Raw genomic sequence first — 17,970 nt, forward strand, 5'->3', positions numbered from 1 at the left:
ATATTTGAAATGTATATTTTTTACGATTCCAGGCATATGTGATTTGTGTAAAAATGTTATGAATTTCAATAAGTTTAATATATGGAACAATATATATACGAGTATATAAATAATTTTTTTTTCGTTAAACGACTTTTGTATTCTCATTTTTTTCGTCTCTTGTGTCATTTTTCCAAAAATTCATACTTTTTATTTTTAATCATATTTTTTGTAATTAAAAGAAAATATACTTGTCCTATCTAAAAGTGATTAATTACACATTTTTAGATCCTTTTTGATTGAATAACTTTTGTCTATTCGTGTTTTTATAGGTTTAACTTTTATTCAAAATGGCTGGGTAACGAAAGTGACTTTTTTATGACTCTAATAGAGTATATCAAAGAACAATTCAATTGAGTTTAAAGACAATCGCTTTCATGGATGACGACACTGATATTGTTGACCTGGAACGTCTTTATAGTAATATGGTCACAGAATTTAGGAAAATTGAATTTTAAAATTAACTGATTACAAATTTAAAAATTTTAATACAAATCGTGTTGAATCTCACTTTTGAATAAAGTAATTGGACTAGTACTGGAGACCGAAACTAATAACGCAATTTTCAAATTTCAATAATAATCGTTTATTAATGACACAATTATCTGTAAACACGGCCGAAACAGTTGTGAAAAAAACATGATAACAAACTTCGCAATTAACGGAATCGTCGATTTCAAACAAAGGATAGCAACTGATGAATTTAATGGGAGGCCTGGCAACTTTTTAAGCTGAAAATGAGGTTATATTTATTAATATATCAAAAGGGAAACTCCATAAAGAAATAACAAGACTCCTTAGAGAAGCGACCTCTGGATAGCTTTGAGAAGTGGCCAGTAGTTCAAGCAACTCTCTTAATATGGCTACGAATTAAAAAGTAAAAGACTTTGTATGATTTTAGAGTTTACCGAAAATACATAACAAAAGGAGGGAGGTAATGAAAAACTCATCTCATAATCCTTTTTCAGGTGGATGCCTTTTAATGGATGGATAATCTAATAAGCAGAAGTGACAGTTAAAAATTTATTATTTGTAATGAGACTAACTAAAAATACTTTTTCTCAACTTGATTGCAAGGTTAGCAATTAAAAATTAAACTATAAAGGCAATGATAGAGAAACTTATTGGTATCGCGTTCGTGATCATTGGTTTACCACTAACCGACGTTCAGACATCGATCCGGAGCGAAGTATGAAGGACTACTGACACACAGCGCAGGGCGCATCTGGGTTGAGAGAGGATTTGCAGCATTCTCTCAAAGATAGTTAGCGAGAGGGCTCGAAAGATGGTCAAACGTCAAGAGAGACCAATAGAGAAGGAGACAGTCAGATGGTAGGAAACTTACACCATGACAAAATGCGACGCAGTTCTAAAAACTTACGATGCAGGTAGGAACTTCGAGAAAAGCCTGACTATCTTATCAACCCTTCATGTCTCTAGCGCTAAATTGAAAATGTTAATTTAACATTTCCGTCCCCCCCCCCACTGTTAAATTATTCAAACTAAAGATCTATAAAATATGTGTTCCGATTGGTAGAGGACTTAACTTGGTGATCGGTCACTCAAAGGTAGATGTTTGCATTTTGATGGTCACCACTCGAGTGTGCTCATCTCTTCCTGAATGGACCTCTAGCATTGGACTTAACGGCCACTTGGGAGGCGGACATCTTTCGTCTCAAGCGAGAGCCAAGGAACCCTTCTGCAGAGGTTGAAGGGCAATTCCACTTATAGACATGCAGTATCTGCCTTAGGAGCTGCCACCTAGAGATACGAGGAACTCTTATGCCTTCCAAGGAAGGCGCAGGAACAACATTTAGTGGACCTCCGATCCGGAACCGCCCTGTTGTGAGAACTCTGAGGCCGTCCAGGTTTTCGGCAAAAGTACAGATTGGTCTAGAATCAAGAACAACCTTAATTTGCGACAGCAAGGTGTACATCTTTAAAAAAAGTAAGGGGATAGTCTCCGACAACACTTTGGGGATGATACTTAACTGATTTTGCTCTCAACTCCCATCTTCCGCCAAAGTGAGGAGTCGCAGTGGATTGAAGAGCCACTGGGCTCTATCGCTAGTCAATATTTTTGACATTTCGTCAAGCTGCTTTAAAGATGAGGAGAATAAAGTTAGGAAATCCGAGTCAGCACTCTTCACGTTGGTCCCACAGACGCTGCGGATAGTAGCATAAATAAAAATACTTAGTGTGGATGTTTTATACGCTGCGATGATAGCATATGCTGTGTAGTCAGCGACGAATTACAGATGGATCGCTGAGATGGAATGCTAGACGAAAGAGCGATGTAAGCCCTGCGGTTGCAACCCACCCGCCTTTTTAAGTTCCGATGACAAAGGGTCCAGCACACTCAATGCCAGAGTGGAACAATGGACGTGATAGCGCAATGCGACCAGCAGGAAGTCGTCCTATTAACAGTTTAGCTTGTCCCCTCCATATTGTATGCAGCTGATGCAACTTCAGATAAAAAAGCTAACCGCAGACCGCCCGCCAAGAATCAAAAAATTCATTCTGATATGCGATAAGGTATTCTGGGATTTCAGAGAATGATGAGCAAGATTCAGTCAGTCCAAGCAGCATCCCTCCGAAGACAGCAGATTGAGCAGCTGGATCAATGACAGAAACCTTTCGAAGACTTCTTCGATCATTTTACCATAATATTCAACTCTAATGATGACGCTAATCCGCTGAGACAAGTGGAAGTTTGCATCTGCGAGTTGTAGACCTTCTAAGTGCGGCCAATTTGCGCTACCACACCTGGCACGGGAGAAATCTGCTATGAGCGTCAGAAGAAGGTGAGCAATGATCCCACCCTCAAGGGAAGGCTCAAAATAGGATTTCAACTTGAATGAAACTAGACCGCGTGTTCGTGCAGCTTTTACCTTGCTCCAATTCCTTTTAGTCGTAGAGATGTTGATTGTCTTGGCATGTGAAGACGTTGAGCAAGTCTCGCAGAGAGGAAAGATATTTGAGAACATGGATCGATGAAAGCTTCAAATTGACTTTACTCATTCTTGCCGAAAATGACAATGGATTGAACTGTATCTAGAAGCTTCAAGAACGTTGATAAAGTCTCAAGGACAGCAGCACAGTTAGTTTACACTCCTGGAGTTGAGGCCCATAGCTAAAACTGGTCAGTCTCTCAATGTAATGCCCAGATCCCAAAAACAGCTCTCGCCAGCGGTTGTCTGATTTCAAGCGTGATAAGCCTGGATTGATTGTGACTCCAGCCGTCGAACTGCAATGAACAATAGGATGTCATCCAAGATGTGTAATATATATGTGTAATATTTAACTTACTGTTACCTGAGTGATAATTTCTTATCACTGCGAAATATTTTCAAAATTATTAACTGAAGATAATAAACACTTATAAACTACTGTTATAAATGAGATACATTATAAACAACTAATAACGCAGGCTGATAAATTTTAAAGCCAGAGACCAAATCTAACATTTCCGAAGGATTTTGATGCGCTGAATCCGAATCCGAACTCAAAATTGCTCCTGTACGTCAGGCTTTCAAGATATCCTAACCTAAAAGTGCAAAAACACGTTTTTCAGCTGTTTTTGAGGTTATGTAACCAAACAAGAAAAATGTCTACCACAAAAGCTAATATGGAATTTGAAAGTTCTAATCTTTCCCTTTCAAATTTACTTGGATTTATAAGGATATCTTTATTTTTCACGAAAATATTGTAATTTGAAATTTTTTCTTTTAGCGTTTTAATCCATGATCGCTGATGTGTTCAGATTTATACAACGCATTCTCTATTGCTGACGATACGATATTTTTTCTTCAAAATATTACCTTAGAAGTTTTCGAGGATGCCCTTTCTATTGCCGGTGTCAGTTTTTTGTTATAACCCCTAGAAGATTCAATATGGCGGCTACAATTTAGGGCTTTAAAAAAGAGATCACGTTTGAGTGGCGGGCTAACGGTTGGATGCGTAGGTAATAAAATTCTTTTTGTATTTTAAATCTGTCTAGCGGTTACATTTCGTGTCGATCGTGATTTTTGTATATAGTGAGTTTTAGAATTTCCACGTTACTGTTCATTATAAGAAAAAAAATGAGTTCAAGAACCCCTTGCGCTAAGACAGTTAATACGCTTTGTCACGTTTGTGGAAAGTATGAAACGGGGAAATACTGTCGATCAATTAATGATTTGACAAAAACGTCATACTTCAACTGTTATGGGACTTCAATGAAAAATTTGGATAAACCGTGGGTACCAACCTCAATTTGTCATGCTTGTAGATTAAATTTGTCAAATTGGGAAGATGAAAGTACAAAGACGCAGACTGTTACTCAACCATCTGTTTGGCGTGAGCCCAACGATCATGATACTGATTGTTACTTTTGCTTATGCAAAGCAGGAGGTTTTTCTAAAAAGTATTTGGAGAAGATCGTTTACCCTGATGTAAAAAGTGTTACACCAGCCAAGATTGGTATTAGAAGAATCAGATGATGAAAATCCTAAATTTTTTGACCAAGACGGATTAGACGATTTTATATGTGACCTTGATCTTCCGAAAGATAAAGCTGAGCTTTGCGCTTCAAGAATCAAAGAGAGGAAACTATTGTTACCTGGCACTAGAGTAACTGTTTACAGAAATAGAGAAGAAAAGTTTATCAACTTCTTTTCAATGGACAGTGGGATTGTGTATTGTAATGATATCGAAGGACTTCTTAATTTATATAAAATAAACTTATATACGTCAGAGGATTGCCATCTTTTCATAGATTCGTCTATAGAAAGTCTGAAAGCAGTACTATTACATAATGGAAATAAGTACGTTGCAATTCCAGTAGGTCACTCAACTACACTGAAAGAATCTAATGATACTTTCGAATTACGAATTTTCGAATTACTCCTGATAAAAATAATAATTGGCTTATTTGTGGTGACTTCAAAATGATAAATCTTGTAATAGGTTTACAATCAGGAAACATTAAATACCCTTGTTTTCTTTGCCTTTGGGACATTCGCGGAAGGGATGTACATTGGATAACGGAGAAGTGGCCAGACAGATTAGAGTGAACAGTTGGTCAGTATAATGTTGTTTATGAAAGTCTTGTTGACAGAAAGAAAGTATTTTTGCCACCACTCCATATAAAACTAGGGTTAATGAAGCAATTTGTGAAAGCCCTAAACACCGAAGGAGAATGTTTAAATTATATCAGATCTACATTTCCGCATTTAAGTGATGCCAAAGTTAAGGAAGGCATTTTTGTTGGGCCTAATATAAGAAAACTTATCAAAGATGATGCCTTTATTAAAACCATGACATCTATTGAAAAGGATGCATGGTTGAGTTTCAAAGATGTTGTACAGAAATTTGCAGGAAACAATCGAGATCCAAAGTTTATAACTATTGTATCTAGTATATTAAAGAATTTAAAAACATTAGGTTGTCTGATGAGCATGAAATTACATTTTCTCAAATCTCATTTGGATTATTTCCCAGACAATACTGGATTATTCAGTGAAGAAATGGGCAACAGCTTTCATCAAGACTTTCTCCAAAAAGACCAACATTATAAAGGTCGATGCAATGTAATAATGATTGCCGACTATTGCTGATCTTTGCAAAGAAATGATAATAACTCTACTAGTTATAAACGAAAGTTTGTTCAACGATCGTTTGACATGAAGCGTGAACGTTTCCATGAGAAAACAAGCAATTAGTTTCACCTTCATTGGACATACAATCGTGAGTCTTGCCTTAACTGGTTGGGCAATCAAAAGTCTTGCCTTAGTTGGCCGGAAAATATTAAATACTTCATTGCGTTGCTGGACAATCCCAAGTCTTGCCTTGACTGAATGGGCAATCGTAAGTCTTACCTTGTTTGGCTGGGCAATCTAAAGTCTTGCCTCAATTTACTGGAAAATATTAAGTACTTTCTTGCTTAGCTGGACAATCCCAAGTCTTACCTTAACTTGCTGGGCAATCGTAAGTCTTGCCTTGCCTGTCTGGACGATTCAAAGTCTTGCCTCGACTGACTGGAGGATAAAAATTTTTGCCTTTATTGGCTGGGAAATCCAAAGGCTTGCCATAATTGGCTGGGCAATCTAAAGTCTTGCCTTAATTGGCTGGAAAATATTAAGCACGTTCTTGCTTAGATGGACAATCACAAGTCCAGTCTTAAGTGGCTGGAAAATATTGAGTCTTGCCTTAGTAAGCTGGAAAATCCTAAGTAAATTTACCATATTAAATGAATCATAATAGTAAATTTTTTTTTTTTAAAGCCCTAACTGATTTCCATATTCGCTCTTCTAGGAGTTATAACAAAAAACTGAGCCAATAGAAAAGGAACCCCGGAAAACCCCTCAGATAAGATTTTCAAGGGACAATGGCATACCATCTCGGCGTTAATGGGTAAATACGCTAAATTGAAAAATTTCATTTCAAGGTTAGACCAGTTGTAGTGTGGAATTCAATTATTTCACGAAATGTAAACGACTAAATTCGCTGCTCCCAGGGTTAGGTGGGTTAGCCTGCTTATGATTTGTTAGGGATTATTTCTGGGTTTAGGTGGATTAGCAGGTAGGTGGATTAACCCACTTGTAGCATGGAACTTCATTATTCCAAGAAAAATATGCGACTAAACTTATTGTTCCAAGAGTCAGGTGGGTTAGCATGCTTGTGGCTTGTTAGGGGTGGCTTCTACCCCTAGGAAATAGCTTTCGTGCAAATGAAAAGACATGGATTCCATATTTTTTATTGTTTTATCAATGTGCAAAGTTTGGTTCCAAACGACTGTACGCTTTTTTGTTGGTATTTTATGCGGGATCCTTTGTTCTTTTTTAAAGCCCTAAATTGTGACCGCCATACTGGATCTTCTAGGGGTCATAACAAAAAACCGACCCTGGCAATAGAAAGGACACCCTCGAAAACCCCTGAGATAATATTTTGAAGAAAAAATATCGTACCGTCAGCAATAGAGAATGCGTTGTATAAATCTGAACACCTCAGCGTTAATGGGTTTAAACGCTAAAATAAAAAATTTCAAATTAAAATATTTTGGTGAAAAATAAAGATATCCTAATAAATCCAAGTAGGTTTAAAAGGGGAAGATTAGTACTTTCAAATTCCATATTAGCTTTGTGGTAGACATTTTCTTTTACAGTTACATAACCTCAAAAATAGATAAGAAAAATTTTGTCGGCCTGTGTAATCAACAGTCAATCAAATTCAAATTATAATTAAAAAATGTTAAATTAAAGGAATCAAAGGTGTATCTAAGTCACGTTATGACAGTCAGCATTTTTGTTAGAATTCAGAATATAGCCTCCTCTCATAATTTCTTTTCAAATTGTCGCTTACGAACGACCATCTAATCAAAATTAGCAATGCTTACAAAAATACCCTACCTCACCTATGCTTTCGTACCTTCGATTCGGTCATACTCAAAATTCTCAAGGCAGTTTTTTACTACTTCTTGTACCGACTAGAAGTACTAAGGAATCCGGAAAAAACACGGTTTCTCTTGCCCGTCTGCACTCGACGCGTAACTAATCTGGGCCGCACGTCATTCAGAATTAAAGTTAGTCATGGACCAGGAACGACATTTTCAAACGATACCACCGACCCGAACCCGTATTTTTTTTGAAGATCAACGGACGTCACCTGTAAAACGGTAACTACGGACCCACGTTTCTAGCAAATTTGGACGAATCGGGACGGCATCGAATGACAACATCATCGGACCTAATTTCACAATTTAATTGACGCATCTAGATAGCCATAAGAACGGAGGTAAAACACTTATGGATCTTAAGTCGATGAAACACCGAACGCGTATATAAATGACACATTCACGTACCGACGTATAACCGTTCAAATTTAAAAAAAAGCAGAGATCGTTTCCTACCTTGAAGGATGTGTCGATCCTGCAAATCAGCTTAATGCAACCAGAAATAGGGACGGTGAATGGGGCCCACTGCAGTTCTCAACAAATGGCTACGATCCAGGGAAGGGTATTAACCTGAACCGTTACCTTCTATCCCCAAATCTTGAAAGTTGATCCTTGCCCGCTCCTTCGTTCTCTCTGGCGAATAAAGTGTGGCAAACAATGTGTGGCAAATATTGCACTCTCTCCCTCAACATAGTTCACGCATAGTTCCTGTTAAAAATAGACTTTCAACCTCTATCTTCCCACCCCTCTTCTGCTCTTCTTCTCCCCCAACCCCACACCTCCACTCAATAAAATAAGACACTCAATACTAGTGACTAGAACATATTTATTCTCTTTCCAAAATCATCTGCAAACAACTTCTATCTCAGCCTTCACACCTGCCTCATCACTACATTTTCCCTTCTCACTCTCTCTTTTATATGACCATCCACTCCCCTATTCCTCCGAAACAGGAAGCCCAATCACACAAACTCTTTTACCTCCTGCACCGCCTTTTTCTTCTACTTTCAGTAACCTCATTTATCCCTTCCACCTCCTTTCCTGAACACCATAACCGTGGAACTTGCCGCATTAAGCTCTAACCTATTCCTATTCAGGTATGTTCTCAGCCATTTCATCATCTCCTTTAAGGTCTCCTCGCTCTTTACTGGCAGTGCTATGGAATCTGCATACGCGAGTGACCATATCCTAACCCCTCCTATCCTAACTCTTTCTACCACTCCAGCTGCTAGCTTACTTTCCCTATTCATTCAGAAAGTTTCCGTATGCTTTTTCATTTTTGAATATGGTGAACTACCTGTTTTACTGCTCCTCTTGTAAGGAATCTCTACTGCGATTTTCTCTGGGCTTTATCAGCCCTTGCAGACATCTTTTCCCCTCCCTTAACATCCCCTAACCACCAAAACACACAAACTCCGTAAAAAAACTTTAACTCCTTTCAGTAAATAGGCTCTCACTATCGCCATCAACATGCAAGTCACTGCCATACACCAGTATTAATTTCCCTTATATGACTTTCTCTGACACAGTTCGGAAAGTTCAATTTCGAGTAAAGAATTTAAATAACTGGAACATACTTATTTTTCATTTATCTTGAAATAATTTATTATTTAAATTTTATTTAGATAATCAAATAAGCAAAATAAACAGAAGATTGTCAATTAATGTTGAACTCAATTTTTCGCGAGATTAGCATTGTATGATGCTTAGAATTCCAGATGAAGTTTGTAAAAAATTTTTTGGTTGCAATTTTTGTATAAAATTTACTCCAAATCCATTCAGAGCCCTGTAGAATGATATAAGTGTGTAAGTGACTGTTTTAAGACACCAAAAGCAATAGTAGAATTATTGGCTTTATAAGTTTCACAATTCTTCGTTGGAAAATAACCCAAAATAATGTGGCTACAAAAATGCAAATAATATGTACGAGAAATTCGAGCACGAAAAATTGCGACAAATTGGTATAAAAAAAGACGCTGACCATTTAGTTACTATTCTGGATTATGTGCAGTTATACATGTCTGATTAATTTTTACTTGAAGTACGGTCTGATGCGCCTTAATTAATATAAGCAGTGGATTTATGGCACTACGTGAAGCTTCTAACATCTTGCTGAATGCACTGTGTTGGCAAAAAGAAGTTGTTTGAATTTTACTTAAGCTGACTGCAGCAAAACCCTTCAAACCGTAAAGAATTCTACGATTTAATCACTAAGGCGTCTTTGAAAACATTCAGTTACCTGAAAAAGCAATCAGCAATAATATTGATTCGGCCGTTGTTCTGAGGTACATACTTACTGCAATTCCAAGTACATTATTCAAACAAGATGCATGTACTTCAGAAAGAAGTAACGTGCCAGTACTAGGCTGTACTGTGACTTAAATTTTGAAAATGGTGTAAAGCTAGCAGATTTCTATGAAACGCAGTACGAAGGGGGGGGGGGTCAGACCACAAAATTGGGTTCAAAATTAAAAAATTGTACTTTATTGTCGAAAATGTTATTAAATTACTATATATTTTTACGATAGTCAGCACGAGCGTGTTTTTCGAGTTTCAGAATATAAATTTGGTTCAAACATTCGTATTTGTAGACTCGAAAAACTCTCCTTATGAAATTCACTGAAATCTACTAATTCATTTAAATTTTTAACATTTTAATCCTATTTTCTGTTCTGTAACTCGATAAACCTCTCGCATTCGGCTTCCATGTAAGTCTTGCAATTTAATACCATTTACCAAGTAGCATTTAAAAATTTTTTTGAATTTGTACTTCAAATTTGAGTCATTTGACTTGAAAAGGTTAAGTTTGTTCGTCCCAAAAAATGCAGGGAGTTGAATAAGGGGATGGATTAGTCCTCCATAAAATTCCGGACGACTAGCAAAGCTAATGAAAAATATTTGATTACTCATCTCGAATTTCAGAACGACGAAACACTTCGTCTTAAAAAAACCCCTCGTACTAACTTTTATAGAAATCCACTAATTTAATCAAATTAAGAAAGTTAAGGTCGCTTTTTTGAATTTTTAAATTTAGAACCCAAATTAATGTTCTGTGACTTGAACCATCTAATTCAGTCCAATTTTTTACTAAAATTTGTATAGTTTGACTTGAAAGCTACTTCTTCATACCTTTCGTGTAAATCTACAAATGTAATACAATTTTTTAAATATGAAACAAATTTTTTAATTATTTGATTTTTAACACAGATTTGTATTCTGTGACTTCAACACTTTTTGACGCTTATGTAGATCTGCCGATTACATATAACTCCTAAAGTTGGGGTTGCTTTTTGAAAATTATGGTTTTCGATATCAGATTCGTATTCTGCTATAAAAAAAACTTGTGCTGACTTTCAATAAAAACCTACCAGATTATTAAAACTTGAGAAATTTCCGAAAACTCATTAAGCCTCGGAACATTCTCTACCTATAAAATCCCCTAACATTACTGTGCATCAATGATTATCTCTGCTGCGCAGTTGTGAGCGCAATGTGACTCTACTGTGTATCTAATAGTAACCACTAACCTTATTGCATAACTATAAGTGCGGTGTGACTATATTGCGCATCCGTAAGTGCAATGTGACACTACTGCAAAGTTGTATATGCTGTGCAATTCTACCATGCAGATGTTAGTGCCGTGCAACTTTACTGCGCAGCCATATGTGCCAGAGACCTCTGATGCGCAGCTGTAAATTCTTTATAACTATACTCCGCAGAATAATTTGTAGTGTCACTCACTCAATAATTCCGATACCTCCAACTAAACTACTCCTTCTTCTCTCGAAAATCACCCTTATACATTTTTTAAATATAATTTCAGGAACTTCTTAGGTTAGACCCGATATTAAAGGCTTCCTCAAGAGTCCGCTTCCGGATCCATAAGAATTTAAAAGGACCGCGTCTGGAACAATACAAATTTAAAATATCCAGGTGCGGACCTCGACCCTTAAGGAATTAAAGGGCCCGGGTCAGAACTTGAAACCTAAAGAAATTAAAAGGTTCGGTTCCGAACCATTCAGAAATTAAAGGTTTCAGTCTAGACCCGAACCCTTAAGGTACCCTTTAACCTCGGGCCCAACCTAAACAGAAAAGCACAAAAAGTAATTTAAACAAAAGTTGTAGACCTTGTCAAGATAAACATTTTATTCTGTAACTATTTTTTTTCGTACGAGTAAAAGTTTTTGAAATATTTAACGATAAAAAAGAACATTATTCATTATTCTTACATAGCATGCGCATACTTTGAGTCAAAAAATAAAATAATCTTGGTAGTACTTTTTCAAAATAACAAATCTTAATTAAAAAGTTTAATTCGAAACCACTATGTTACGTGCTTATAACGACCACCGAAAAGTAAACGTTGGGTAGCTTTTTACTAAACCATGCAGATAGCGGCAGATAAATATATGCGAACACCGCCGCAAATTTGATAACTAGTTCCACAAATAGCCACTACCTAACGCACAATTTACGCTTAGAGAGTACATTGTGTGTTGTTCATTGGCTATTCGTGAAACTACGAGGGGTGTTCAAAAAGTAAGATTCCCTAGTCTGCCGTTTTGCTCCAACGCCATCTAACGAGCTAGGACCGAACATAGTTTTAATTTAGGATATACCGATAAGAGCGGAATCGGTATTACCTGCCGAAAATTTTTTTTCCATCAGTACCGGTGACGATTTGTAGAACTAGTTATCTGACTGTGACTGTTCGTGGGAACAACAATGACATTACCAAATCACCAAAAAGTTGTAGGCTCGGTTAAAAAAGATTGAACGCGCAGAGCACCCGACAATGGGTCGGTAAACTGTGCCGATCACCCTAGAGTTTTAGGTGCTAAAAATAATATAGATTTTAACACTTATATGACGCAGCGAAACGCCCACATTTAGTAAACGGATCAACTCAATGCTGTCTTGCTAGACTATTACGGTACCAGTACTCTGTGGTGCCAGAGCTTAAGTACTTTTAGCATCAATTGTTGCTAAATAAAGCAGACTCCCTTTGGAACCATGGACATGTACGTGGAGCGCTTCCCTAACTTCTGCTTGAACAAGCCGCAGACAAAGAGAAGAGAGTGATATTAAGACCACCCGTGGAAAGCAGGCTCCTTTTCACAGATGATCGCACTTTCAGGAAAGGAAGAACATTGACATCCATGTTCCTTCTGAGCCCCAAGGCTTGGCTGACGTGAGTGCTTCCTTTTGTGAAGATATCTCGAAAAAATTCGAGCTCTGGATCATCAATTGTTCAGTTTATGGTGCTGCAAGAGCTTTGGCTGATTCAAATCGAAGGATAAAACTGACGATGGATCAAAAGACCAAAAGACGCTTGCATCAAATGAACAAGAAGATTGGATGGCGAAGACAGAATGCGTCCCGTGTGCAGTGTGTGATTGACTACAAATAAAATCTCGTAGAGCTTTCATGGAAAGGGTTCGAAAGCTCACCCAGGAACTGAGGATCAACAATCACACACTGAAAAAGTCAAAGCTGCTGAAAATCAGTCAGCATATTGTCTACGAAATACGGGTGTTATCTGACGCAAGGAGAATACACAAAAGGGAAAGATAGATCAGGCAGATTCCAAAGTATCTTGCTGAGCCATCGCGTCTGTTCAGCGATCTCCCTGCTTCAGTCAAAAATCCACCAAAGCCTAACGAAGTAGAGATTTTTTAGAGAGAGGGACACAAGGTCTCGAAAATAGTGGAGTGAAAGGAAGATACTAGGTAAATAATCCGCTTCGAGGATTTTTGCAAAAAACCTTATAACATCTGAGAAGGAATGTTTATCAAGCACTGCCGAAGAGGTGGAAAAAGCATTTAGAATACAGTATCAGTCATTTAGCAGTTTCAAGATTGATTGCCACACAAGTAGCTACTTTGAAAACAAATTTCTTAAATTTCTTGATCATGATTTTATATTTTTGAAATTGAGAACATTCGAATGAAACGAGAGTTTTGTGATAAATTGATGTATTGTCATGCTTTGAAATGATTTTGTATTTAAATATTTCATTTTTTAATCGGGGATTCATGGAAGAACAGAAACAGCATTTCTAGATATTAAATTTTGAATACCTTTAAATACAAGTCCTTCTTATCGGGCAGCTTCTGATAGGGTTCCGGTGCCGTTTCGATAGATATGCTGGTTATTATTGAAAAATGTTCGGTAAAATCATTTATTTGGGAAAATATAAAGAAAAACTTAGGCGCATTATTATCTATGATTATTGGAATTTAATACTTTTTACGACATTCCGACGTAAAGATATTTAGTATGACTTACACAAATTGCTTTGAATTATTAGTCGATTTTAATATCTTTATATTTCCGAGAAGTTAAAAAAAATATAAAGAACAAGTATTAATAAAAAGGACTGACCATTTGTTAATAATAATAGACAGAATCTCTAACAGGACCTCAGCAGACCACCTCTTCTGTGAACTTCTATTTTCGAACTATTTAAAAACATTGTAAAAATTATTTCGAAGGAAAATCATTTTATCAAAAGAGTTCAATCGTCTATAGTCAGCCCTAATAAAAATTCCCAAAACCTCAACGAATCGTGGCATTCTCAGACTTGTATGACAGTGTCAAATTATTAAATTTTTAGAAATAAAATTTTCTAATAATATAGCTAATAATACCTATGCAATAATTGCGAATATCCTTTGTATTTATATGGCGGACATTATTATTCTGTTTTGGTTAATGAACAAAAGTTTGTACTTCTTTTATCCATATATCGCAGATAGTATACTTTCCGAAAAAACGTGGTCTTCTTTGAAGAGTTGGTCCAAGTGATCGGGAGAAGAAAGCAGGTCTATCCTTGTTTTAGTTCATAAAAGTGGCAATCTGTATACGATCGAACTCGAGCCATTTCGAAGCAAGTTAATTATCTCTCTGATTCTGTGAGTTTGATCCAAATTAATCCGCGTCACATCCTGATAGACCTTTGATTTGTTTTCAATGCGTGCATCCAACCCGAATGAGTCCAGTGGGGCTCATCCGAACAAACTTTTGCATCCTCTTGAACACGCGCGTCGCTGCGGCCTCTCGAATTTCAATCCGAATAAATTCAACACCAATCCGAAACAACCTTTAATCTTTCTTATTCCATGACTTCGTGTATTCCATCTAAATCAATCCTAGGCTCATCAAGAAAACTTATCAGTCCAACTGAATACAACACTAAGCTGAAAATACTATTAATCAATTCTTCTTAATCCGTCAAGCGAAGTGGATTATACCGTTTGGCGTAAAGTAAGCTAGTTTAAAGCAGGCCGGCTTAACTTAACGAAAGTTATCAAATATTATCAAAAATAAAATGAAACGGATTCCTACACGAAAATTTAATCAGGGAGCCACTTTTATTGTATTCCAAGCACATTTCCCAAGACTTTAAATCTAATTAACATTATTGGTTGTCAGCATTTCTTAAAACGTTGTCCTTCTTACCTACTGTTCGTTTGTGGATTAAGAGAACCAGAAAAATAACAACTGAAATAATTACCCTCACATCGATAGAAAGCTATGATAAAAATGAATGATCCTAAAAGTTCCCAAATAATGGGAGAATGATGGGGGTGAGGTTCTGAGAGTTTGTTATTGAACCTTTTTTATTTCAGGGAAGGAGAAGAATGGCTGCATTTTCGAAGAATACTGAACAAACTTCTGCTCAAAGTTAATTCTATCGATTTTATGATAGAGCCCTGTGGTAAAGTGGCAAAGGATCTGGCAACAACTATGCTATCTTTTGCTAAAGCGGAAATGGCCGTCCCAAATTTGAAGCTTCAAATCTATGATTATTCTCTTCAAGGTAAAAGAATTATTACTAACTTTTCTACCGTAAAAGATTCAATTTCTTTAAAAACCTAGGAGCCTTGTAGAATAAATCCTAAATTCATATCACACATTCTTTGAAGTCTTATCTTTTATTTAAGCCAATGAGACTTTTAAAAACTTGACAGGTTCTTGAGATACGGCTAAAAATGTTTATTCGTGTCTAAGCTGAGTTTCAGTCGCTTACGCAGCGACCCTGGTCGACAACGGTGATTGCCGCCTGAAACTCAACGTAGACACGCTTGGACATTTTTAATCAAATTTTCGAAACCCATTAAGTGTTGATGTATAAACATCTTGGATATCGATATAGGTAGTCGGTCCTGAGCAGAGATGGATCGTGACATGTCAATCGCAGTTCTCTACGTATAATACATAAACGACGTAATATACGTAGAAAATGGTAGAAAACTATGTAGAATACATATCAAAGATGGCGAACGTTATTTAATTGGGCGAGACTGCATTTAACAAATTTCAATAATTTACGGAACCTCTCATAAAGCTGTTCAATCGATTTAATGTTAATTTTAAGAATAAAAATGTTAAGAACATGTTTTAAAAAACATTTCAGGAAGGGAAACCGTGGGAAAACATTAATTTCGAGCGCGAGCGATTACTTACACTCGTGTTCCACATGCTCAAAAACGTTGCGGATTATGAAGGACAATAAACACGTAAATTATTATTCTTTTTTAAATAATTTGTTTAGGAATGTGATAAATAATGACGAACACTGAATTAATTTCTTAATATTAGTTATTTCTATAAGCTAATTGGGTACATTTAGAGTTCAGAATTCAAAAATCCCGCCCATATATTCATGCGATCAAATGTAAAATACATTTGTAGAAAACTAAGGACGTAATATACGTAGTAATACACATGTCGAAAAGCATGTAATATACGTGATGTATTATAAGTACCCATCCCTGGTACTGAGTCGAGTAAAGTCATTGCTCGAAAATGTCATTTAAGGTTCTGACACGAAAAGTTGGAAGATACAAGGTTCTGACCGTCCAAATTCTTTGGACTTCATATAGCGTTCTTCTAAATATTGATATGTTATGGAAAGTTTTGTGAAGAACGGCAGAAAATGAAACACTGGCCCCACTAGCGCGACGCCCTACATTTGAATAAAAGCTCATTAGGTAATGGAATATTTAGTATTATTCGCAATTTTTGTAATATTTTGGATTTAGTTGCTAATTTAAAAAATTTAAACTTGAACTAAGCAAAGATAGAGATGTAAATTGAATATGGAGTAAAGACATCGATGTACAACTCCGAACTGTTGACCAGGGTACGACTGAACCCGCTCAAACGGAGTAAAAAAAGTGTTATTCTCCGTTCCAAAGAATGAGGTTGAAAATTGACAACAAGCAATTAAGCGTGATTAAAAGGATTTAATGGTTAAACCTAGACAGGTAGTGTGTTAATATCACTTTTTAAAGGATCAGATAATTTTAAAGGTTTTTGAAATTTAAAAAAAATATTTTAAAAACCTTACTACTTTTCAGGAAAAATGTAATTGTAACATTAATAACAGTTCTCAATTATCGTTGAGTTTCGATATTTTTCGCTATCACATTAATTTGTTCTTAAAATTAAGTGCTGAAGTAAATTAAAAATGTAAAATAATTATTTTCTTGCAGTCAGAATAGTACAAAAAATGCTCAGTTTAAAAATCGAGATTGCGAAAACCCTGGTTTTAATTTATGTTTCTTGTACCATTCTGACTGCAAGAAAATAATTATTTTACAATTATAATTTACTTTAATACTTTAAATCAATAATAAATTAATTTAATTGTAAATAGAATTCGAAACTCAACGATAATTAAAAGCTGTCATTAATGTTACTTTTACATTTTTCCTAAAAATAGTAAGGATTTTGAAATATTTTTTTAAACTTCAAAAACCTTTAAAACTATAAGTATACACACTATCACTAATCCAAAAACTTCAGAAACAAGAATAGTATATCAAAAAATAAAGAATCAATGTAGTCATGAAAGGGTCAGAGCCATTCGATTATTTTAGGTTAAAGGTCATCGGCGTAAACAAATTTTAATACATACCACCATAACCGTTTCACCAGTAGCTAAAGCTTCATTTTTCCAAATTATCTGATCCTTTGAAAAGTCATCTTTACACACTATCTGCCCAGGTTTAATAATCAAATCCTTTTAATCATGCTTAATTACTTGTTGTCAATGTTCAACCTTAATTTTGGAATGGAGAAAAAAATTTTTTTGCTCATTTTAAGTGGGTTTAGTCGTGCCCTGATCGACAGTTTTAAACGATATATCGATGCGCTCCCATTTTTATAACACATTTATCCTTAAATTCTTATGTGCGTGTATGCCGGGTTGCATACCCAGCGTATCGACCCTGTAATATAAAGGGTGGACACACTGGGTTTTACATACATAGCGCCTTGAATGCTACCCGAATTGCACAGCAGCAAGCGAGAAGCCATTATACCAGGTGTATACATATGAAACCGGTATTTTTTGAAGAAAAAAACACATTTATTCAAGAGAATGATAGCAAATATTTTATTCAGAGTATGCGCCCTCGCTGGCTACACATTTTGTCCACCTCTCAGGCAATTTATGGATACCTTTCCAAAAAAAGTCTTCGTTTTTTGAA

General features: G+C 36.1%; 1 protein-coding gene across 9 annotated transcripts in view; it reads left to right on the forward strand.

The window, feature by feature from the left end:
- LOC117175901 (cytochrome P450 315a1, mitochondrial-like) overlaps positions 1 to 17,970 on the forward strand; it is a 584,936-nt gene that overhangs the window by 210,924 nt on the left and 356,042 nt on the right. For all 9 annotated transcript variants that reach the window (XM_033365765.1, XM_033365785.1, XM_033365734.1 and 6 more), the window contains one exon: positions 15,103 to 15,293. In XM_033365765.1, coding sequence (XP_033221656.1) covers positions 15,103 to 15,293 — 191 coding nt within the window. The remainder of the gene's footprint in view (positions 1 to 15,102; positions 15,294 to 17,970) is intronic.

Source organism: Belonocnema kinseyi, chromosome 1, assembly GCF_010883055.1.
Source record: "Belonocnema kinseyi isolate 2016_QV_RU_SX_M_011 chromosome 1, B_treatae_v1, whole genome shotgun sequence".
NCBI classification, from domain to species: Eukaryota; Metazoa; Arthropoda; class Insecta; order Hymenoptera; family Cynipidae; genus Belonocnema; species Belonocnema kinseyi.